This window comes from Scyliorhinus torazame, chromosome 19 (assembly GCF_047496885.1).
Source record: "Scyliorhinus torazame isolate Kashiwa2021f chromosome 19, sScyTor2.1, whole genome shotgun sequence".
NCBI classification, from domain to species: Eukaryota; Metazoa; Chordata; class Chondrichthyes; order Carcharhiniformes; family Scyliorhinidae; genus Scyliorhinus; species Scyliorhinus torazame.
Genome location: NC_092725.1, coordinates 118,565,758 through 118,588,382, shown reverse-complemented (window position 1 = coordinate 118,588,382; position 22,625 = coordinate 118,565,758). Strand labels below are relative to the sequence as shown.

Sequence of the window (22,625 nt, the reverse complement as noted above, 5' to 3'; positions counted from 1 at the left end):
AAATTCAAAACAACATGTTATTTTGCTCTTTAAGATGAAAGTGGAGTTACTGCAAAGTAGCTCCCAAACTTTTCTTCAAAGATCAACTGCAAATCAAAAGCACATTCATCTGTACAATATGAAATGATTCTAACCTCCCAAAGTCTAAGAGTATCTTGAAAGCTGAACTCCCTTTTGAACCGAATGAGAAGCCACCTGAAGCAGAAGTAGAGATATCCAGATTCTTGAGATTCTAGGAAAACAACTTATCGTGTTAAAAATCTGCTTATCCAGTTAAATAGGGCTATCTAAAATACTTCACTCTGTACCAGTTATCTTGTCCATATATTTATTCAAATACCAAAGCTTAAGATTTCTGAACTCAGTGAAAACAAATAAAAAAACCTTGCTTTTAGATAGCACTTCTAACATCCTCGGGGTATTGCTAACTGTTTCACAGTTCTTCAAGTATTTTGAAATACAGGTAGCAGTCTTACACAAGGAAATGAGGCAGCCAATGTGTGCACACCAAAGACCGACTAACATCAAAGGAAATGACCTAGTCTGTTTGGGTGGCACTGGATAAGGAAGAAAAAGTGCTGGCAAGGACATCTGAAGAACACTGCTGCTCCTCTTTGAATCAGTGCAGTGAACCTTTAATCTTCACCTGAGAAGGTAGCTTGGGGTTCGAATTATGTACCATTCAAAAGACAGATGAGGAATTAGATGAACAATTCAAAACCAAACATTTTAAAACTTATTTTTCAAACGGGTGTCAACCAGATTAAACTCTATCGGAATAATGTCCACTTTGTAGTCTTTCAAATTAAAAGAAAATTAATTATTTGCATATTCATTTATAAAAATTACAACAAATTTTTGAATTAACAGGAGTAGACTGCATTTTTTAATAAGGTCCTAGAATGACTGCATTATTGTTTTTAATGTAGTTCTCTATTCAAAAGAATGTGTTATTGCCCCAAAACTAAAGATTAGCTCCTTACAAGATGACCAGCCTACTGTGGCTCCTGTCCTTTGCTGAAGGGGATGAGAGAAATGGGGTGAGCGTGGTGTTTAGAAATGTGGAAACACAGAGTCCTATTATTGCTCCTTGGTTTCCAGGAGTCACTGCACTACTGTTCTTAATCTGCAGGCAAGAACCATTAATGGGGGCTCCAATCATAAAGTCAGTTGCGGACGACTTCCGGGTGCGGCGATGACCAGCTGAGTCGCACGTTTCGGCAGCTCCCTGTGAAACGGACTTTTGGGCTCTTGATAGGAGCCCCAACGGCAATTTTAACGGCTGAAAACACCGTGCGGTAAACCAGAAGGGTGTTCCCCCTGGACACGGATGGAAAAAGGAGAGGAAAGTGGCCGGATTGCAGCGGATCCTTTGGAACAACGGCAAGGAAGGCAAGCAGAAACCAAGATGGCGTCGGAAGGTGGCAGTTTCATATGGGGCCCTGAACAACAAGAGTTTTTGAAACGCTGCGTGGAGGAGATAAAAAAGGAAATGAAGAAAGAGTTGTTGGCCCCGATACTACAGGCGATTGAAGGGCTGAAAGAGGAACAAAAGACCCAGGAGCAGGAGCTTCGGGTCGTGAAGGCGAAAGCAGCAGAGAATGAAAACGACATACAGGGCCTGGTGGTGAAGTCGGAGATACAGGAGGCACACCAGAAACGATCTGTGGAGAGGTTGGAGGCACTGGAAAATAACGCAAGGAGGAACAACTTGAGGATTCTTGGCCTTCCTGAAGGTGTGGAGGGGGCGGACGTCGGGGCATATGTGAGCACGATGCTGCACTCGTTAATGGGAGTGGAGGCCCCGACGGGTCCGTTGGAGGTGGAGGGAGCATACCGAGTTATGGTGCGAGGACCGAGAGCAGGAGAAGCTCCCAGAGCCATAGTGGTGAGATTTCTCCGTTTTAAGGATAGAGAAATGGTCCTTAGATGGGCGAAGAAAACTCGGTGTAGTAAATGGGAGAACGCGGTGATCCGCGTCTATCAAGATTGGAGTGCGGAGGTGGCGAGAAGGAGGGCGAGCTTTAATCGGGCCAAAGCGGTACTTCACAAAAAAAAGATAAAGTTTGGAATGCTGCAACCGGCAAGACTGTGGGTCACATATCAAGGGAGGCACCACTACTTTGAGACGGCGGATGAAGCGTGGACTTTTATTGTAGAAGAAAAATTGGAATGATTGGACTACGAAAATGAACGTTTGGACAAAGTGGTGGGACGAGTGGGGGGGGGGGGCGAAGAGGGATTGTATGATTAATCCTGCGGTATGGTAACTTTTCTTTCTCCCACAGGTGGTGATGGGGGGAGGTGGGGAGGGAGAGGAGATGGGGCGTTGGCCATGGGAGGCGGGGCCGAGGGAGAGGCGCGGGCTTGGTTCCCGCGCTATGATAATTATGGCGGGAATAGAGAAGCAGGAAGGAGGGGGCGCCGCACGGGGCGAGCCGTGATCACGGGGGGAAGCCGAGGTCAGCCAGAGTTTGCTGACTTCTGGGAGCAACATGGGGGGAGTAATTACGCTAGCGGGGGGTCTAGCGGGGGGGGGGGGGGGAGGGGGGAATTACTGGGTTGCTGCTGCTGGGGAAAGGGGGGAGTGGGTGCGGGAAAGGATGGGCGGGGGGGCACCGTCTGGGAGAAATACAGCCGCGTGGGAACTGGGCGAGAAGCTGGAAAAAGATGATGGCTAACCGGCAAGGGGGGGGGGGGTGGGAAGCCCCCCAACTCGGCTGATCACGTGGAACGTGAGGGGGCTTAACGGGCCGATAAAGAGGGCACGAGTACTCGCACACCTTAAGAAACTTAAAGCAGATGTGGTCATGTTACAGGAAACGCATCTGAAACTGATAGATCAGGTTAGGTTGCGCAAAGGATGGGTAGGGCAGGTGTTCCATTCGGGGCTGGATGCGAAAAACAGGGGGGTGGCTATATTAGTGGGGAAGCGGGTAATGTTCGAGGCAAAGACTATAGTGGCGGATAACGGGGGCAGATACGTGATGGTGAGTGGCAAATTACAGGGAGAGATGGTGGTGTTGGTAAACGTGTATGCCCCGAATTGGGACGATGCCAATTTTATGAGGCGAATGCTAGGACGCATCCCAGACCTAGAGACCGGAAAGCTGATAATGGGGGGAGACTTTAACACGGTGTTGGAACCAAGGCTGGATAGGTCGAAGTCCAGGACTGGTAGGAGGCCGGTAGCAGCCAAGGTGCTTAAGGATTTTATGGAGCAGATGGGAGGGGTGGACCCGTGGAGATTCAGTAGACCTAGGAGTAAGGAGTTCTCGTTTTTCTCCTATGTCCATAAAGTCTATTCACGCATAGACTTTTTTGTGTTGGGTAGGGCATTGATCCCGAGGGTGAGGGGAACGGAATATACGGCTATAGCCATTTCGGATCATGCCCCACACTGGGTAGACTTGGAGATAGGGGAGGAAACAAGAGGGCGTCCACCCTGGAGAATGGATATGGGACTAATGGCGGATGAGGGGGTGTGCTTAAGGGTGAGGGGATGCATTGAAAAGTACTTGGAACTCAATGACAATGGGGAGGTTCAGGTGGGAGTGGTCTGGGAGGCGTTGAAGGCGGTGGTTAGGGGGGAGCTGATATCAATAAGGACACATAAAGGGAAGCAGGAGAGTAAGGAACGGGAGCGGTTGTTGCAAGAACTTTTGAGGGTGGACAGACAGTATGCGGAAGCACCGGAGGAGGGACTGTATAGGGAAAGGCAAAGGCTGCATGTGGAATTTGACTTGCTGACCACAGGCACTGCAGAGGCACAATGGAGGAAGGCGCAGGGTGTACAGTATGAATATGGAGAGAAGGCGAGCAGATTGCTGGCACACCAATTGAGGAAAAGGGGAGCAGCGAGGGAAATAGGGGGGGTGAGAGACGAAGATGGAGAGACGGAGCGGGGAGCGGAGAGAGTGAATGAAGTGTTTAAGACATTTTATAAAAAATTGTATGAAGCTCAACCCCCGGATGGGAGGGAGAGAATGATGGAGTTTTTGGATCGGCTGGAAATTCCCAAGGTGGAAGAGCAGGAAAGGATGGGATTGGGAGCACAGATCACGGTAGAAGAAGTGGTGAAAGGAATTAGGAACATGCAGACGGGAAAGGCCCCGGGACCGGACGGATTCCCAGTTGAATTTTACAGAAAATATTTGGACTTGCTCGCCCCGCTACTGACGAGGACCTTCAACGAGGCAAAGGAAAGGGGACAACTGCCCCCGACTATGTCAGAAGCAACGATATCGCTTCTTTTAAAGAAGGAAAAGGATCTGCTACAATGCGGGTCCTACAGACCAATCTCCCTCCTCAATGTAGATGCCAAGGTCTTGGCCAAGGTAATGGCAATGAGAATAGAGGAATGTGTCCCGGGGGTGGTTCATGAGGACCAAACTGGGTTTGTGAAGGGGAGACAGCTGAACACGAACATACGGAGGTTGTTAGGGGTAATGATGATGGCCCCACCAGAGGGTGAAACGGAGATAGTAGTGGCGATGGATGCCGAGAAAGCATTTGATAGAGTGGAGTGGGATTATCTGTGGGAGGTGTTGAGGAGATTTGGGTTCGGAGAGGGGTATGTTAGATGGGTGCAGCTGTTGTATAGGGCCCCAGTGGCGAGTGTGGTCACGAATGGACGGGGATCGGCATATTTTCGGCTCCATAGAGGGACAAGGCAGGGATGCCCTCTGTCCCCATTACTGTTTGCACTGGCGATTGAGCCCCTGGCGATAGCGCTGAGAGGTTCCAAGGGATGGAGGGGAATACTTAGGGGAGGAGAAGAACACCGGGTATCTTTATATGCGGATGATCTGCTACTATATGTGGCGGATCCAGCGGAGGGGATGCCAGAAATAATGCGGATACTTGGGGAGTTTGGGGATTTTTCAGGGTATAAATTGAATATGGGAAAGAGTGAGCTGTTTGTGGTGCATCCAGGGGAGCAGAGTAGAGAAATAGAAGACCTACCGTTGAGGAAGGTAACAAGAGACTTTCGTTACCTGGGGATCCAGATAGCTAAGAATTGGGGCACATTGCACAGGCTAAATTTGACGCGGTTGGTGGAACAGATGGAGGAAGATTTCAAGAGATGGGACATGGTAGCATTGTCAATGGCAGGGAGGGTGCAGGCAGTTAAGATGGTGGTCCTCCCGAGATTCCTTTTTGTGTTTCAGTGTCTCCCGGTGGTGATCACGAAGGCTTTTTTCAAAAGGATAGAAAAGAGTATTATGGGTTTTGTTTGGGCCGGGAAGACTCCGAGAGTGAGGAAGGGATTCTTACAGCGTAGTAGGGATAGGGGGGGGCTGGCACTACCGAGCCTAAGTGAGTATTATTGGGCCGCTAATATTTCAATGGTGAGTAAGTGGATGGGAGAGGAGGAAGGAGCGGCGTGGAAGAGATTAGAGAGGGCGTCCTGTAGGGGGACCAGCCTGCAGGCTATGGTGACAGCCCCATTGCCGTTCTCACCAAGGAACTATACCACGAGTCCGGTGGTGGTAGCTACACTGAAGATTTGGGGACAGTGGAGACGACATAGGGGAAAGACCGGAGCACTGGGGGGGTCCCCGATAAGAAACAACCATAGGTTTGCCCCGGGGGGAATGGATGGGGGATATGGAATGTGGCAAAGAGCAGGTATAACGCAATTGAAAGATCTATTTGTGGATGGGAAGTTTGCGAGTCTGGGAGCGCTGACCGAGAAATATGGGTTGCCCCAAGGGAATGCATTCAGGTACATGCAATTGAGGGCTTTTGCGAGGCAGCAGGTGAGGGAATTCCCGCAGCTCCCGACACAAGAGGTGCAGGACAGAGTCATCTCAAAGAAATGGGTGGGGGACGGTAAGGTGTCGGATATATATAGGGAAATGAGAGACGAAGGGGAGACTATGATGGACGAACTAAAAGGGAAATGGGAAGAAGAGCTAGGGGAGGAGATTGAGGAGGGGATGTGGGCAGATGCCCTAAACAGGGTAAACTCGTCGTCCTCGTGCGCCAGGCTAAGCCTGATTCAGTTTAAGGTATTACACAGGGCACATATGACTGGAACACGGCTCAGTAAATTTTTTGGGGTGGAGGATAGGTGTGCGAGGTGCTCGAGAAGCCCAGCGAATCATACCCATATGTTTTGGTCATGCCCGGCACTACAGGGGTTTTGGATGGGGGTGACAAAGGTGCTTTCAAAAGTAGTAGGAGTCCGGGTCGAACCAAGCTGGGGGTTGGCTATATTTGGGGTTGCACAAGAGCCGGGAGTGCAGGAGGCGAAAGAGGCCGATGTTTTGGCCTTTGCGTCCCTAGTAGCCCGGCGCAGAATATTGCTAATGTGGAAAGAAGCCAAGCCCCCGGGGGTGGGGACCTGGATAAATGATATGGCGGGGTTCATAAAGTTAGAGCGGATTAAGTTCGTCCTAAGGGGGTCGGCTCAAGGGTTTACTAGGCGGTGGCAACCGTTCGTCGAATATCTTGCGGAAAGATAGATAGGGGAGAACAAAGAAGGCAGCAGCAGCGGCCCAGGACTTTGGGGGGGGGGGGGGGGGGGGGGGGGGGGGAATGGGGGGGGGGGGGTGGCCTGAGACAAGGCAGTTGCCAATTAGGGCTAGTTTTTCTTTTTGTTATTTAATATTTATTTATTTGTTGTTGTTTTTGTTTAAATTTAAAAAAGGTCATTATTATCTGTATTGTTACAATGTTGTGTAAAGGATGCACAATGTACTGTGTTGGTTGACCAAAAATTTTCAATAAAATATTATTTAAAAAAAAAAATAAAGTCAGTTGCATCACAAAGATGAGAACTACCTTTTTAATTGAATATCTGTTCCCTATAAGACACTATTCACAACGCTCTCTGCTGCTCTTGCTTATGTCATATTTGCTTTGTTATTTTGCCCTTGTTCCATACTGTAACTAATTATTTGTCGGTGTACTATGTACTTTTTCACATTCACGGTAACCATCTACTATTTTTTGTCTACTGTGTGTGTACTGTGTACATTTCCTTGGCCGCAGAAAAATACTTTTCACTGTACTTCGTTACGTGACAATAAATAAATCAAATCAAAAATAGAGCTAAACCGAGTTGGTTCAGATACACATTTTAAAAAAACACACTTACCAAGATAATTCCAGAACCCAAGGTCCAGCAACTTAAGTAATGTACTCAGTTGAGATAATTCTGTTTTCATGCCTTGCATTTGCTCCTCAAAGTTACAATGCTACAAGAAAACCAAAAATGTTGCTAATACTGCCATTATATTACAAATATAGCATTAAAAAAAGTAAGCTTTCACTCTATTGTAATTGACTCTCAAATTAACCAATCCTTGTGGCTAATCAAATGCACCAATCAATATTGTCCATCCTTGCCTTCCATTGATCAGTTTGAGACAATTTAACAGTTTTGAATTCACAATTTCTCTTTCAGACACTTCAGAGTTGTGGTGGGGATAAGCAATAAAATACGACAACATAAAAAGATTAAATGAAAGATGAGAAACAGGAAAGGCAGGAGGGAAGAAATTATACCAAAAAGAGGGAACAAATGAAGGAATAAAATAAACAGGATAGGAACATAGACACAGAAAAAAGATGGCAGATAATGATATCAAATTGATGCCATGAAGACATAAATTAGTTGTCAAAGCTGGTTAGTTTACATTTCTAGCTTTATGACTAATCAAAGACAGACAACAGTAACTTCTGCTTTACTGTTAACATCAACACATTGCTAGCCCAGTAGGCTTTTGGAATTTTGCGCACTTCTTACAAATAATTTGTGTTAAGGCCGTAACTCAACTTAAAATAACGGCCATGCTAATTGGATACTAGGGTTCAAAATCCAATCAGGCAGTGGGCGGGTTCATCCTCGGAAGCCCCCAAAAAGCCAATGACTGGGTGGGGGAGATGCACACGCAACAAGTGAGAGCAATGTTGTTCTTGTGGGAGAGACACAATCTGTGAAGAGCTGCTCCTCCGATCACAGATGCTGACTTCCCCATGTTCATTGCTTCAGCTTCCCTATCACCCAACCTTGCTGCTCTTCAAGGGACAGAATTTATGATTGGAGGAGCAGCAAGAGCAGGCCAGAGGGTACCAGTGAGTGGAGGAGCTGGAGCTGTTATTCTGCCTGGTCTCACTGCTGGCATCACCAATCACTTTGAGAGGAGACAATTTTGAAGGGAAGTAAAAACAAATGGCTTCCGCTGTTTGTCTTCAATAATCTAGATAAATTTGTGTAGGATGTGTGTTTGGGGGTTTACAGTTGGGGTTAGGTAAACAAGGTAAATGAGCTAGTTCAGGTTCAAGGTTTTTATTTCAACCGCCGGATAGGTAGTGTTCGGCCCTGTGGCTTCAGAGCCACATCCCGGCAGAGACTGTCCTGTATTTAACAATATCATTGATGATGCTCTCCAGAAAGATGTTCAGAATACCCCAGATCTCATCGTAGATGAGGCCAGAAATGTGCTTGACACTGCCTCAGTGAGCCAGGCAGCAGATGGCAGGCTTTGATGTTATCTTGGGAGGACTTTGTGGTGGTGTTTGCCTTCCCCTTTCCCATAGAAAGAGGAACTAGACACTAAAAAAAGCAACTGATAAGTGCCCAACGTAGATTGCACACATTATTATATCCGTAGGGATTAGGAATCCTACAAAACACAGGATTTTTATGGGTATCTTCAGTTTTAAACCTGGATGAAAACGGTCCTGCCTTATACTTGATTCCAGCTATTTGATACTCCTGGTCAATTTTGCAATCCACCGACTCCCGTTTCATTTTCTTTGTGGTGGCGTCAGTTCATATTAGTTTCAAAGCCTATAATTTCAAAGGAGTGAAGCCCTGGTGCACAAAATGTTGTTGATAGGTTGAGCTCGGGGGAACGTCCTTCAGGAGCCCTTGAGTGTGTGTGTGTGTTGGGGGGCCAGGGCAAACAGAGAGACGGAAGTCTGAGCTGGATAAGGGGCAAGGATTCAGCAGTGGCTGCTTTAAAAGTGTTGCGGTCTGATCACAGTCCCAATGGACGCCCAGATGAAGTAGCGACTGATTTCAATAAATTCAATTTCAAAACTTTTTTCCAGTGCTGGTAAAAGGTAAAGTTGCCATTGTCGCAGATGTCCATAGGCTGATTTCCCCTTTGAGAGGAAGAGCTAACTGATGGTGATTTAGCCTGAGGATCCCCACAACCCAGGCGAGGGGCAAGGTTGAGAAGGCAGAGCCTTAGTGAACAATCTCAGCCGGTACAGGAAATGACCCCACGTTGCTGGCCTTGCTCTGCATCACAAACCAGCTGACTAGCCAAGTGAGCTAAACCCAGCATTACCTATGCTGGTAATGCTGAAGGGATAAGGTGGAAAGTCCATGTACAAATGTCAGACAAGAAACAGGTTCAGTTAGACTATTATGTCACACATTACCCCCACTCATTACCCAGGTTCACATGGGCAAGCAGACTTTGGACTTTGCTGCAACCCCCGCCCTGGAAGGGCTTACTCGCTTGCGCAAGGTCACAAGGATTCCGTGACATCACTTCCTGCGACATCTGCTGGAATATGTCCAGCCTGACTTGGCAACCCTAGCTTCATCTGGTCCGACAGTCTGGGGAAATTTATGAAAGATATTTTGGACAGCCAGCATACCCGTGTTTGCTTCTATATTTGTGTACAGACTTTCAATGTCCATTGTAAAAAGTACAGTATTTGGGGGATACAGTTAATGGGTTAACCACCTCTATGAAATAGTTTGTATCTTTAATGTAAGTAGGGTGTTTCTGTGCTAAGGAGTTTCAATTTCTGTCTCATTAAAGCTTGGATGATCATGTGAGGAGGTGCATTTGCTTGGAAAAGATGTCAAAGTATGAAGTTTTTGTGAATTAAACCATTTGTTATCTGATGGTTAGCTTGGTGCTGCAGAATAAATTTGATGGGAATCCCTTTGTTGCACAGTTGGACCTTTGGACGTTGGTATCATGATGCAGTTATCACCACTCACTTTAAACAGAAATATTGAGCAGGAAGAAGCTTGAAATTGCAGAACTAAACCAAAGAATGCTGGATAGTGCTAACTGCTTGCAATGAATGGTTAAAAGGGACTGCGGATGGGAGGCTCATTCCCAATAAGTTACCTTGTGCCAGGAGTTTCATTTTGTAAAGGGAGGTATGCAAGATTTATTTATGATAAATCAAAACATCTTACTTACAGATTCCAAGTTAAAAGATTTGATTATATATTCTCCCGTTGATATTTGCACTAGGTCATCTATCTAAAGAAATAAATCCTTAAAAAAAAGGTTCAATCCAAAAACAAAAGATAATGTTCCCACGTGACTGCATCACCTAATAAAGGAGGTTTGAAAAAGGCACCTCTGAAAACTGAAAGGTAGCCCCCACCCTCCCAGAAGAGCCCTGAAAAAAAAATATTTTGAGACCTGTTGCATACAACACTAAAAATCTACAATAGTGTGCAATGAGGCAGGTAATTATAAAGAGATGGCAAATGCCAATTAGGTCATAAAAATGTCTACTCTGCATGTCAGGGGAACTCGTGCGTCTTACTTGTGGTTGAGTTGCTCAGTTTCCCTCCCTTGTGAGTTAAGTTCTCTACTTTAGTACTCAGTGGGGGAGTCATTTCCATTTTTAAAAAAATGTTGGAAATTTCATATCGGAGATGCTTGCAAAAATTTAAATTCAGTGCTAGCTAATTTTAATTCTTACCATTTGTTCTATGAAGGCAACAAAGCACCAAAAGGCATCCACTTCATTTTCCATAACATATAATATGGGAGAAAGCAAATCACTCATTCCTTGGACATACCCTAAAAATTAAAAAGTTCATGTCAACTCATTTGACTAGCCATTTCAACAACTACTGAGCTCACATTAAATCAGTAACTTAATATCATGCGTTTCATACCTACATAGTTTGACATGTTAGGTACACATGCAGTCACTAACTGTATAGCCATATTCATGCAATGTTTTTATTGATACTCAACTTAAATATTACTAACATTAAATACTCAATATTATGGTAGTTTGTTGCTAAAGTTAAAGATATATTTTTAAAAAGTAAATATTTGTGTAAGCATAGCTGAACATTACTTTTATAGATTATAATACTCACCAAGGTCAAAATCATACATGCAGTAGGTCATTAATATGTCATGCAATAGAATCAATCCAGGATTTTCATGACCTTCATAAAAAGGATTTGTTCTATCTGTTCTGTTGACATCTTTCTCTAAAAGAAATTTTTATTTCCAAAAGAAATTAAAATTTGCAAACTACTTTCTGACATTGAAGTAAAATGAAAGCATCTGATCTTGTCAAAGAATACATTTCCATACTTGAAACAAATTTTAACTAGTATCTTCACGTCCCACTTTCTTTTACTGCTCCTGGTTTTTAGTGGATTACTTCTTTCCCCTCTCAAGATGAAACACATTAAATCAACAATGAAATAGCACACGCTCTTTAAACTGTCAAGGCACTGCACCAACAGTTCTTATCAGAATCAAGAATTTATGCAGTGACATTTCAGTGAGGATCAAATGCATCAAGGAATAAAAAAAAGTTCAATAATTTCCAAATGTCTATAGTTTAAGAAGCAAACTCTGAAAGACAATCATCTTAACGGTTAAAAGACTGGCTCACTTGAAGAAAGATTGACTTGTGTTAAACAGGCTGACTGCTTTATCCTATAACCCATGTATTAGTGCGACAATTTCAAGGTGGAAGTGGCAATGCAATTTGGGATTCTGATGTCCAAGTACACCACAGCAAGATTTGGGCGACCACATCTCTAACCAATGGGTAGCAATAACTTCAGTCTGTTGAAACACTGCATTTTAAAAGCTATCCAGGTAGTTTGCTGGACATCCTCAGAATTTGCAAACTTCCTTTATCCTTTTTTAATGTTGTGACAGAAGAGCCATCCATGCGTTCGCAAAGTTAAAAGTTAACTGGCATGGCTGTGCTCATACCCAAAATTACACATGAGTAAACCCTGTTAATGCATTCAATACAATCTTAAACTGGGGACATGACCCAAGATAGGCCTGCTGCACATACAGCCTGAGATCAGAATTCATAATAGTAAAGTTGCCATAGTCCCAGATGACCATAGGTTGCTTTCCCCTTTGAGGGAGAGAAACTGACTGGCGGTGAGCACCACACCTCAGGCAAGGGGCAAGGTTGAGAAGGCAGGGCTTTCATGATATTATGACAACCTTCAAGAAACCCAATAATTTCTATTTAAAAAGGGTACCAAAAGTTATCAAAATGTTAAAGGAAATTTAATTATTCTTTAGTTCTACATCAAAAAGCTGAAATTGTTAAATAGGATTGTTAAATTAAAAGACAATGAATGAGACCATGACAAATTCAGAATCTAAGTTACTGGTTGCATTACTGCTTGCTATCCTTAATCTAGACTTTAAATTACATATCATTCCTACAACGCATTAAACAACAGTGCGAACAGCCTTGTACAAAAAAAAAGTGTCCCTGCGGAAAAAGTCAGGAATGGCCAAAATAGCAAAACCAATTCCTCCGGGAGAAGCAATGTTTTTCTCTCAAGTATTTCAAATTCAACATTTTAACATTTATATTTTTAAAAATAAACTAAGAGTGCCCAATTATTTTTTTCCCAATTAAGGGGCAATTTAGCGTGGTCAATTAATCTACCCTGCACATCTTTTTGGGTTGTGGGGGTGAGACCCACGCAGACATGGGGCGAATGTGCAAACTCCACACGGACAGTGACCTGGGATCAAACCCGGGTCCTCGGCACCTTGAGGCAGCAGTGCCAACCACCACGTCACCGTGCTGCCCTAACATGATGTCTCCAGTGGCTGCTAAGATGATAAGAACATGGCCCATGAATTTGGCATCTGTTATTTCTGGAAACAGAAGGATTTGGAAGAAATTTCCTCGGAAAACAACAGCTAAGTTGCACAGCCTTGACGTCCAAGCCATTAACAACTTCTCTGGGCATCCTCAATTGTTTGACCCCATGTAAATCAGATCCAATCATCAAGCCAAGAAGCTGAATGTTTGTAACAAAGACGGATTTAAAGAAAAATACAGAAGAGGCAAGTAGACAGCATGAATCAAAATCAGTGAACAAATGAAACACTATATGATGAAACTACCACCAGAAAAAGAACGCTTCCAGAGCAGCACGGTGGTGCAGTGGTTAGTACTGCTGCCTCACGGCGCTGAGGACCCTGGTTCGATCCCGCTCTGGGTCACTGTCAGTATGGACTTTGCACATTCTCCCCATGTTTGCGTGGGTTTTGCCCCCACAACCGAAAGATGTGCAGGGTAGGTGAATTGTCCACGCTAAATTGCCCTTAATTGGAAAACTGAATTGGGTACTCTAAAGTTTTTTTTTTAAAGAAAAAGAATGCTTCCTTTGATGACACTGACCAGTACAAAACTATGATTAGACAGACACCCAAGTCTGAGAAAGGAGTGGAAGATCAGTTCAACAGTGATGAAGGTGGAATAAGGAAATAAGTAGGTCATGTATTATAGGTTTAGGAAGTCATGTTTGGTGATGGATTGCATGTGAAGTTTACAGCTCAGCTCAGAGACAAAAGCCCTGTAACGAGTACTGCACAATTTCTTACCCTGAATGAGTATTCTATGGTATATAATACAAATAAGCATTGAGAGATTGATGATGTTTTGTAAGTTAAGGAACTGTGATAGTGGACAGTTAGTTTGTTAGTGATGTTTCGCCTGGGTTAGGATCCAATCACAACTAATAAGATGAAAGTTTTTCCCTCTGTTGTTTGTTCTGAACTGAAACAATGTTGGAGGTCTTAACTTAGTGCCTGCAGGACACATCTGATCAGAGAGAAAAAATATAATGTTTTATTTTTTTAAATCATCTGGTCTCGACTACATTTGTTCCGGGCATGGATAATTCAGGCAATAAGCACCAGAAATAATAAAAACATTCCATCACTCTTTCCTTAGAACAAAAATGCTCAGTCACAGAACTATCAGCATTTCAATCTGACTAAATGTTTCTTTCAGCTCTTAATTAATGAAATATCGGCCTGTTTACCTATAAGACTCTTGTAATCTTTTAATCTTGTATTTCTTTTCTCTTGTTCTTCGCTGACTGACTTCCACTGAAGCTTCATCCTGAAGTACTCATCTCTATACATGTGAAATAGAAGGAAAACCTAAAATGGATTGATTGCTGCCTTAGTTATTGCAAAAATTCAATTCTGAAATTGCCAAATGTTTTAATAAAAAGATAATTTTAAATATTTAATCAAATCCACAAAAATGTACGCAAATCTTCCCTAATTAATACAGGGCTAGTAAACTCTGGGTATTGTAGCCTGGAGCTCGTTTGCCATCACAACAAAACTATACTAGGCACAAACAGAAACTGTAATCTTCCTGCACAGAACCTAGAACAGACTAGCCGAGGTCCAGAAACATCCCACAGTAACAACTGTTGTTAGCTCATAATCTATGACACTTGGAGAAGAACAAAGATAACTCACGTTTTTCTTTTGGTTAACAGTCTTCTATTTTCTTTTGTACTATCCCACGGGAAGTAATTTAGAAGGAATTTCCAAGTCACCTTTCTTACTGCATGACAAAGACCCTGTGAGAGAAGTATATTAAATACAGGCGGGAGAGCCCAAAAGCGAGAACCGCACCAGGCGCCAAACAGTTTTCGATGGAACCGACCCACACCCGTAGGCAAAATCGGGATCTCACTGTAGTGAGGTGAGAAACCATCTATCACATCTTAAGCCCAATTTCCATACAATTAACGAGAACCACCCCATATCCAATGGTCTCCTGTCATTCAGCGGCCTTCCCAGCAAGTACTCATGCCGATTAGTACTCCTTTTGAAAAATGTAAACCTGGTGGAAGAGCTTCTGTTGGGAGCCAAGGAGGTGAGTAACCATTTTTGTTCACAGGCAAAGAGCCCGGGCCTGTTGGGCTTGCCATCTCAGTGGTCTGTGGGGGACACTCGGCTGGGAGTGGGGGAACCTCACCTGGGGTGGGCTGCCATGGGGGGGGGAGAGAACAACCACTCGCGGCACACCTTCCCTAATTAAATAATTGTACACTCTTGCTCAGAGTTTGGAAATGGTTTGGAAATGCTAATATTATAGAAATTAGGCAACATCTATTTTCCATATTCACAGTACTAGCTTATTTTGTGTGTTTGTGGCAAAAGTAAAAATGCTGGCAAACAAACCGTTGTACAAACTAAAAAAGACTTCAGTTACCCAGCGCAGCATGGTGGCGCAGTGGTTAGCACTGCTGCCTCACGGCGCTGAGGTCCCAGGTTCGATCCTGGCTCTGGGTCACTGTCTGTGTGGAGTTTGCACATTCTCCCCGTGTTTGAGTGGGTTTCACCCCCACAACCCAAATATGTGCAGGGTAGGTGGATTGGCCACGCTAAATTGCCCCTTAATTGGAAAAAATGAATTGGGTACTCTAAATTTAAAAAAAAAAGACTCCAGTTACCCCCTTGAATATCATTTTTTTCAGCTGGTCAGGGTCAAGGATTTTTCCTTCAGCATCCATGTTCTGTGACCACCTCTCAGTAGAAACTGGTTCTTCTCTTTGAATTTCAGGCCTTGTTCCAAGATCGATCTGAAATAGATGTATGATTTTCATATCATATCACTCCAGACCATCTTCACAAACAAATTGGATAGCTAAAATACACATTAGAAATTGAAAATTCTGAAGACACACTTCATCAGCAGGATAGTTTTTAATAATTGGTGCAGGTTTTTGACATCAAGAGAACTCACTCGTGTGATGACTTCAAAACCTGGCTCCTCCTGATGATTAATTTCCAGACCTGAAATAGATTCAGTGAGATCCATTTCAGATTCAGGTCTTTGTTGGGATGTTACATCATAGCCACGAAAAGCATCCATAATATAGTTTGTAACTTTTGAAAAGCCTCCTAATGTTGTTGTATATGGATCCTTCTTGAACTTCTGTAAAATAAACCCCTAAGATAATAAACTACACCATACATAAACACACCAGAATACAAATATACCCTAAAATAATTAATCCAATAGATACATATTGTGTGTACAATAAGATAGTAGAATCTCTAATTGGTCAGTCATAGAATCTTACTGCGCAGACAAGGTCCTTTCGCCCATCAAGCTGCACCATCAATAACTACCCTAAGCTCACGGTAATCCCACTTACCAGCACTTGTCCCATATCCTTGAATGTGATGGTGTTTCAAGTGCAATTGATGACTAGTTCATTTTCTAAACAGGTTGGGGCTCTTTTCTTTAGAAAACAGAGAAATGAGAGGTGGCCTGTTCGAGATTTTCAACATGGAAAGGTTTGACAGAACTACCAATAGGGACAATAGCATAGAGCCATTTAAGGGGGAGCTAGATAAATACTTGGAGGACGGAAGAAATAGAAGGTTGTGTTGTTACGAGTGAGATAAAGGAACACTTGGGAAGTTGTGTGCGCAATGTTAAAACTGGCATTGACCCTGTTGTTCCTTTAAAGCAATTTCAGTTAAGTAAGCAGAAGTTCAGGTCACTCAATGTTTCAGCCACACGTTAAAAAGTACCCGGCATAGTCTAGTGGCATTACAACTTGTTCCCCTTTCTTTATTTCCCCAAATTACTTGCATCTTGTAACAAGGCATTAACATCTGACATGCATTGATTTGCCGTTTTTAATACATGACTAAATGATCTTCAATGCAGTTACTGATGCTGAATTGGAAGATATGCAAGGGCTTGCATAGCATAAAATATGACAGCTAAACTGATTTATTGCTACTGAATAAGACATTTTATTTTAAAAACGATAACAGTCATTTATGGCAAAGGAGGAGGCCACTCGGTCCATTGAGTCCATGTGGTTATAAAAGCAACGTATATTTATATAGCCCCTTTAACGTAATGAAAGAAACATTGCAGGTGCATTATAAAAGAAAATTTAACACCAAGCCACATAAAGGGATATTAGGTCAGATGATCAAAAATGTAGTCAAAGTTTTAAGGTAGGTTTTAAGAAGCATTTTGAAGGAGGAACTCAAGGCAGAGACATGTAGGGCAGCACGATAGCACACTGGTTAGCAAGATTGCTTCACAATGCGAGGATCCAAAGTTCGATTCCCGGCTTGGGTCACTGTCTGTGCGGAGTCTGCACGTTCTCCCCATGTCTGCGTGGGTTTCCTCCGGGTGCCCCGGTTTCCTCCCAGTCCAAAGATGTGCAGGTTAGGTAGATTGGCCACACTAAATTGCCCGCAGTGTCCAAAAAGGTTAGGTGGGGTTACAGGAATAGGGCAGAGGTGTGGGGCTTAAGTGGGGTGCTCTTTCCAAGGGCCGGTGCAGACTTGATGGGCCGAATGGCCTACTTCTGCACTGTAACTTTTATGTTCTATGTTCTAAGAATGCCAGCACTTCGAGCCTAAAAAGCTAACGGCGCAACCACCAATGATGGAGCAATAAAAATCAGGAATACCGAGACCAGGATTAGATGAGTCCAAATATCTTTTGGGGCTGGAAATGATTACGGAGATAGGGAGGAGTAATGTCAAAGGAGGATTTGAAAACTAGCATGAGAATTTAAAATTCAAGGTATTCCTTGTTATAGAACACTTTGGGAGTCAGTGATATTTTAAAGATTGAGTTCTACAATTACATGGAAAGTGTAAAGTATTGATTTAGATTACTATTCAATATTAGTTTAAATATATAGTTACTAAAAGCTTAAGATAGAGAAGAAAATATTCACTCCATCCCAGAAATTTAGACAGGGTTACACTTACTGTCCAACCTAAGCAATTGCTTGGGGCTGGTTTAGCACACTGGGCTAATTAGCTGGCTTTTAAAGCAGACCAAGGCAGGCCAGCAGCATGGTTCAATTCCCGTACCAGCCTCCCCGAACAGGCGCCGGAATGTGGCGACTAGGGGATTTTCACAGTAACTTCATTGAAGCTTACTTGTGACAATAAGCAATTTTCATTTAATTTCATTTTACAACCGTGGCTTCCAAGGTCATTCAGAGTCAAACATGTCATGTCAGCCACACCAGGGAGAGGTTTCCCTTCCCTAAAGAAGACCAGAAGCATTTATAATAATTTTTGCAGAGCCAGCACACTGAAGAGCAATTCATAATTTCACTTCAGATAGTTAACAAATATTAACATCCATTGTGGTGAGGTGATACAATTCGTATGGACAAAGCAGGTGGTGTTCAGGTGTCAGTAAGGTTTTAGGACTTAGGCCAGAGTTGGAACCTAAAATGCAGTTAGTCAGCCTTTGTAGCTGAAAGCTTTTTAAGAAGCAAGGCAATGCAATGCAAAACCTTAGCAGCGCCTGCTGTTTCTCCTTAAAAATGGGGAAAGTGAGATTGTTGTGAAGTAAATCAAACTTCGCTTTAATGGTTACTGTGCATATTCACATATTTGTAACTATATCAGTTTAACAATTAGTATCTGATATAATCTCACTAAATATTTCTCAGACTGACTTTGGAATTATTGGACAAGTGAATAGCGGGGCAGAAAGAAATTATATCTGGTTCAAATCAAGGAGGTGGTATTGTTAAACCCTTGGGAGTATGTTATCGCGCAATTAAATATTGGGGGCACTCTTCCATCAAAGACACTCAGAAAATATAACAATTTAAGGTTATGCATCTTAAATATGTCATGTACTTACTTGCACTAAGCCAGCTGCGTTTTCCTCAAACAAGTTTTCAAAAGACTGAGAAAGTGCCTTACTGTATGTAACGAGGAGTACTCGGTCATCATGTGATGATCTATAGGAAAACAAAAAAGGTAGAACACATCATTCGGAGTTTATTTATGTTTCAATGGAATGGCTATGTTCATTTAGTTTAATGATACATATGTCCAAATCGCTGCACAAAAACATTCACTTTTGGTTTTCAAATCAAATGCTTTAAAAAATGTTTTTATGGGATGTGGGTGTCACTGGCAGATCCAGCATCTGTTGCCCATCCTTAATTGCCCTTGAATTTAGTGAAGTTATTGCTGTGGGTTTGGAGTCATGTGTAGGCCCATGTAAGAATGGCAGATTTCATTCGCTAAAGGACATTAGTAAATCAGATGCATCTTCACACCACTAGATGATCGTTGGTATAGTCACCATTACTGAGACCAGCTTTATATTCCAGATATATTAACTCAGTTGCAATTCCACTAGCTGCCATAGTTGGCCTGGGCCTCTGGATAATTAGTCCAGTGACATGACCTCTAGCCTACCATTTCCCCCTAACAATTATCAAAGAAGTTATTTTATGCACAACTGGAAGAAATACAATTTAGAATAGTTCTGAATTTGTTATCGAGAAGAATCTGCAAAGAATGGAGCATTACAATGGTATTTATGCTCTGCGGATTTCACAGTGAGAGGCAGGGTTTCCAAAGTCTCGGTAAACCTGGCAGCTGAAGTGAGGTATGACAGCTTCAGGAAGATGCAGTGTCTGCGTGAGTTTCGTCCAGGTGCTCTGGTTTCCTCCCACAGTCCAAAGATATGTAGGTTACGTGGGGTTAAGGGGATAGGGCCTAGGATGGGTGCTCTTTCAGAGGGTAGGTGCAGTCTCGATGGGCCAAATGGCCTCCTTCTGTACTGAAGGAATTTGTTGGTTCTATGATCTCCTTTATAAAACCACTGATGCTCAAAGGGTAGCTACTGCTGGTGAGTTGTACACCTTCTCAATATCAGCATGAAACACTCTCAAGATCGGGTACAACACATCAAGACAGCAAGATCTTCCCCAACAATGAAAACTCCTTTCCATTGAATTGGAGTGGCATTTTCTTCTTTTTTCCACAAACCCATCCAAGTCTTCCTTGATTTAGGTTGTGAATTAGGAGCAATTCTACAAAATTTCTCACCATATTAAGACTGGCCAAACTTGTTTTTGTAGAGCATATCTACAGAGGAGACATTTATCTCATCAGTTTGGGCTAAAACTGAACTGAGGTGCAAGAGGCAAAAGGTCAGTGTCTAACACATACTGCAGCATCCAGGGTGAATTTTACAAAAAGAATATAAGGACAAGACCATTTTAGATTTAGATTTGTCATGTGTACCGAGCTACAGTGAAAAGTATTGTTCTGCGTGTGTAAGATCCAGGCAGATTGTTAATTACATGAAAAACATCGGACATAATGTAAATACATAGACATCAGCGAAGCATACGGAGTATAGTGCTACAACAATAGAGAAGATGAGGAGAGAGATCAGTGTAGTCCATTAGAGGGCCATTCAGGAGTTTGGTAACAGCCGGGAAGAAGCTGTTAACGCGTGTTCTCAGACTTTTGTACCTTCTGCCCGATGGAAGAGGTTGGAAGAGAGAATAACCCAGGTGGGAGGGGTCTTTGATTGTGCTGCCCCCTTTCCCAAGGCAGCGGGAGGTGTAATCAGAGTCAATAGATGGGAGGAGGGTACTCGTGATGGACTGTGTTCACGACTCTCTTCAGTTTTTTACGGTTTTGGGCCAAGCAGTTGCCATAACAAGCTGTGATGTAGCCAGATAGGATGCTTTCTATCGTGCATCAAGAGCAGATTACTCTGAAATACTCCTTTGAGCAAAATCTGGTTTGAATAAGGAAGCCAGGGGCAGGATTTCCCATCCTCCATCCTCTTCCTCCCCCTCCCCCCCCCCCCCCCCCCACCCGGGCCCCGGGCCCAGCAGCCGAGGGAGCCCAACATTGGCCAGCAATGGGGCTTCCCATTCAATGCACCGGTGGCAGGGATTCGCCATCAGTGGGGCCGGATGATCACGTCAGCAAAAAAGGCCAGAAATCGCCGCCCCAGAAATTAACAGGCTTCTTTTTTTTTTGTTAAAACCTTATTTGAATATTGCAAAAGCAATAAGCTTACATTTGCAGCAGGTTTCCACCAATACAATGATCAGTAGATTCCAAACTTTCAAGATTTCTGGGTAGTCATGCTACCCCACATGCTGCAACAATTTAATTCCTTATTGAGCGTAGCTGACCAGTTATACATTAGGTTATCTCATCTCAGTGAGGCCTAATCCACACATTTCTATTATTAAAGTTGAGTGATAAGAACTTTAATAACTGAAAACTGTTGGCTAACCATGGATAACAGGATGCGCTTATTTGAAATGAAAAATCTGACACGGTATTTCCATTGGTAAGAGGCAAACCGGTACCGCACACATTCTGAGGTGACAGCAATTTTAAAAATCACCAACTCGCTTTACCTCAGACAGCTGGGATTATAAAGAACCAATCAGACAGATACAAGACCAACTGGAAAAATGAACAAGCTTTGTCAATCACTGCCATTTAATTGCAGAGCTTCTGTTGAATAGGACGTCACAATCCATGAGAAAGTTTAAAAACTACATATAGCAGCAGGCTTCTTAAGCAGCTGTAATGTGTGTACTTAGAACTGAAAAACAGTTACAGAATAAACATAGCCAATGTAAATTCTAGCTCAAATAATCAAAAGCTTTGGAAATCTCCAGAATCCCAAGAAATTAACATCTTCCTTCTCCATCCCAAAGTGCACACACAACTATATGAACTGTTGACTATATCTTTGGGATTAAAGGAGTGAAAGAAAAGCCATAATGATTGATCAAGCACTGCTTTAAGCTAGTGTATCTTTTCTGTTGTGGGAATTGGCCAATCTCCCAGTCACATGGGAGTCAAGACCAAGAACAGTCTTCAGGTCAAGATTGTTGGATAAGCGTTGGTTGTAGGAATGCATGTGGAGGTAATTCAGTCTTCATTTAACGGTCACGTATTTCATATTTTTGCATAACTTGATTTTATATTATTTGTATTTGAACAACAAATATAAGCAATTTATAAATCAACTCAATATGCCGTTTCTATGCAATATAGACTGTTAATTTGGGAGACAGAAATGGGCACTACCGTGTCACCACAACTGGGACTGTGCAAATACATCGTGACAAGTTTGCACAGCAGATTTCCATCATACAAAAGCATGACAACAAAAAAAACTTTTTCAACAGGAAGCATAGGCATGATAAGCCTCCAAATTAACCATATTAGCATATTGTAGCTGCCTATACTCTGACCTTAGATGATTACAATGTTCAAACAAATTGACTGCCAAACACAATTACTAAAAGCAGGCAAGCAGACAATTTCACAGGTCATCAAAAATAGTTTAAGAAAATTTATGAAATGTTTATATGCAAATTTTAAGTAAATCCTGCCAAAAAACATACCTCTTCAGGTATAAAAAGATTGGTTGAGATTGCTTTACATAATAATTTCCACTAAAAAAAGGCACTCTTTATTTTTATCAATCCAGAGTCAGCCTTTTAAAAAAAAAACTTAACTTCCTTGGTTATTTACTTCACTTTTTATTCCTAGATCGCTGGCATAGCTCCATTTGCCTCCTAGCACGGCCACACACCAAGTTCCTAGTTCAGTCAGACGCCTTCGCGGTGTGACATGACCTGAAACGTTAATTGTTCAGCGCTTTGTAGATGCCGCCTGACCCGAGTATCTGCAGTACTTTTGTTCATTTATGAATTTCCCCTTTCTTTCTAGTGATACTATAATTTGAAATCTTGGCTTGCTCATTTGTCTCAATCCACATTCTCTTTGCTCATCCAC

At 42.9% G+C, this 22,625-nt stretch overlaps 1 protein-coding gene across 2 annotated transcripts in view; it reads right to left on the bottom strand.

Annotated features, from left to right (window-relative positions):
- The window catches only part of tbc1d15 (TBC1 domain family, member 15), a 66,262-nt gene that overhangs the window by 8,324 nt on the left and 35,313 nt on the right, over positions 1-22,625 (bottom strand). Inside the window, exons 6-14 of one of the 2 annotated variants that reach the window (XM_072485113.1) lie at positions 18,688-18,787; positions 15,787-15,993; positions 15,494-15,622; positions 14,511-14,614; positions 14,060-14,154; positions 11,108-11,224; positions 10,699-10,799; positions 7,106-7,205; positions 135-232 (exon numbers count right to left, since the gene is read on the bottom strand). In XM_072485113.1, the coding sequence (XP_072341214.1) occupies positions 135-232; positions 7,106-7,205; positions 10,699-10,799; positions 11,108-11,224; positions 14,060-14,154; positions 14,511-14,614; positions 15,494-15,622; positions 15,787-15,993; positions 18,688-18,787 (1,051 nt within the window). The remainder of the gene's footprint in view (positions 1-134; positions 233-7,105; positions 7,206-10,698; positions 10,800-11,107; positions 11,225-14,059; positions 14,155-14,510; positions 14,615-15,493; positions 15,623-15,786; positions 15,994-18,687; positions 18,788-22,625) is intronic. The other variant, XM_072485114.1, reaches the window with a different exon arrangement.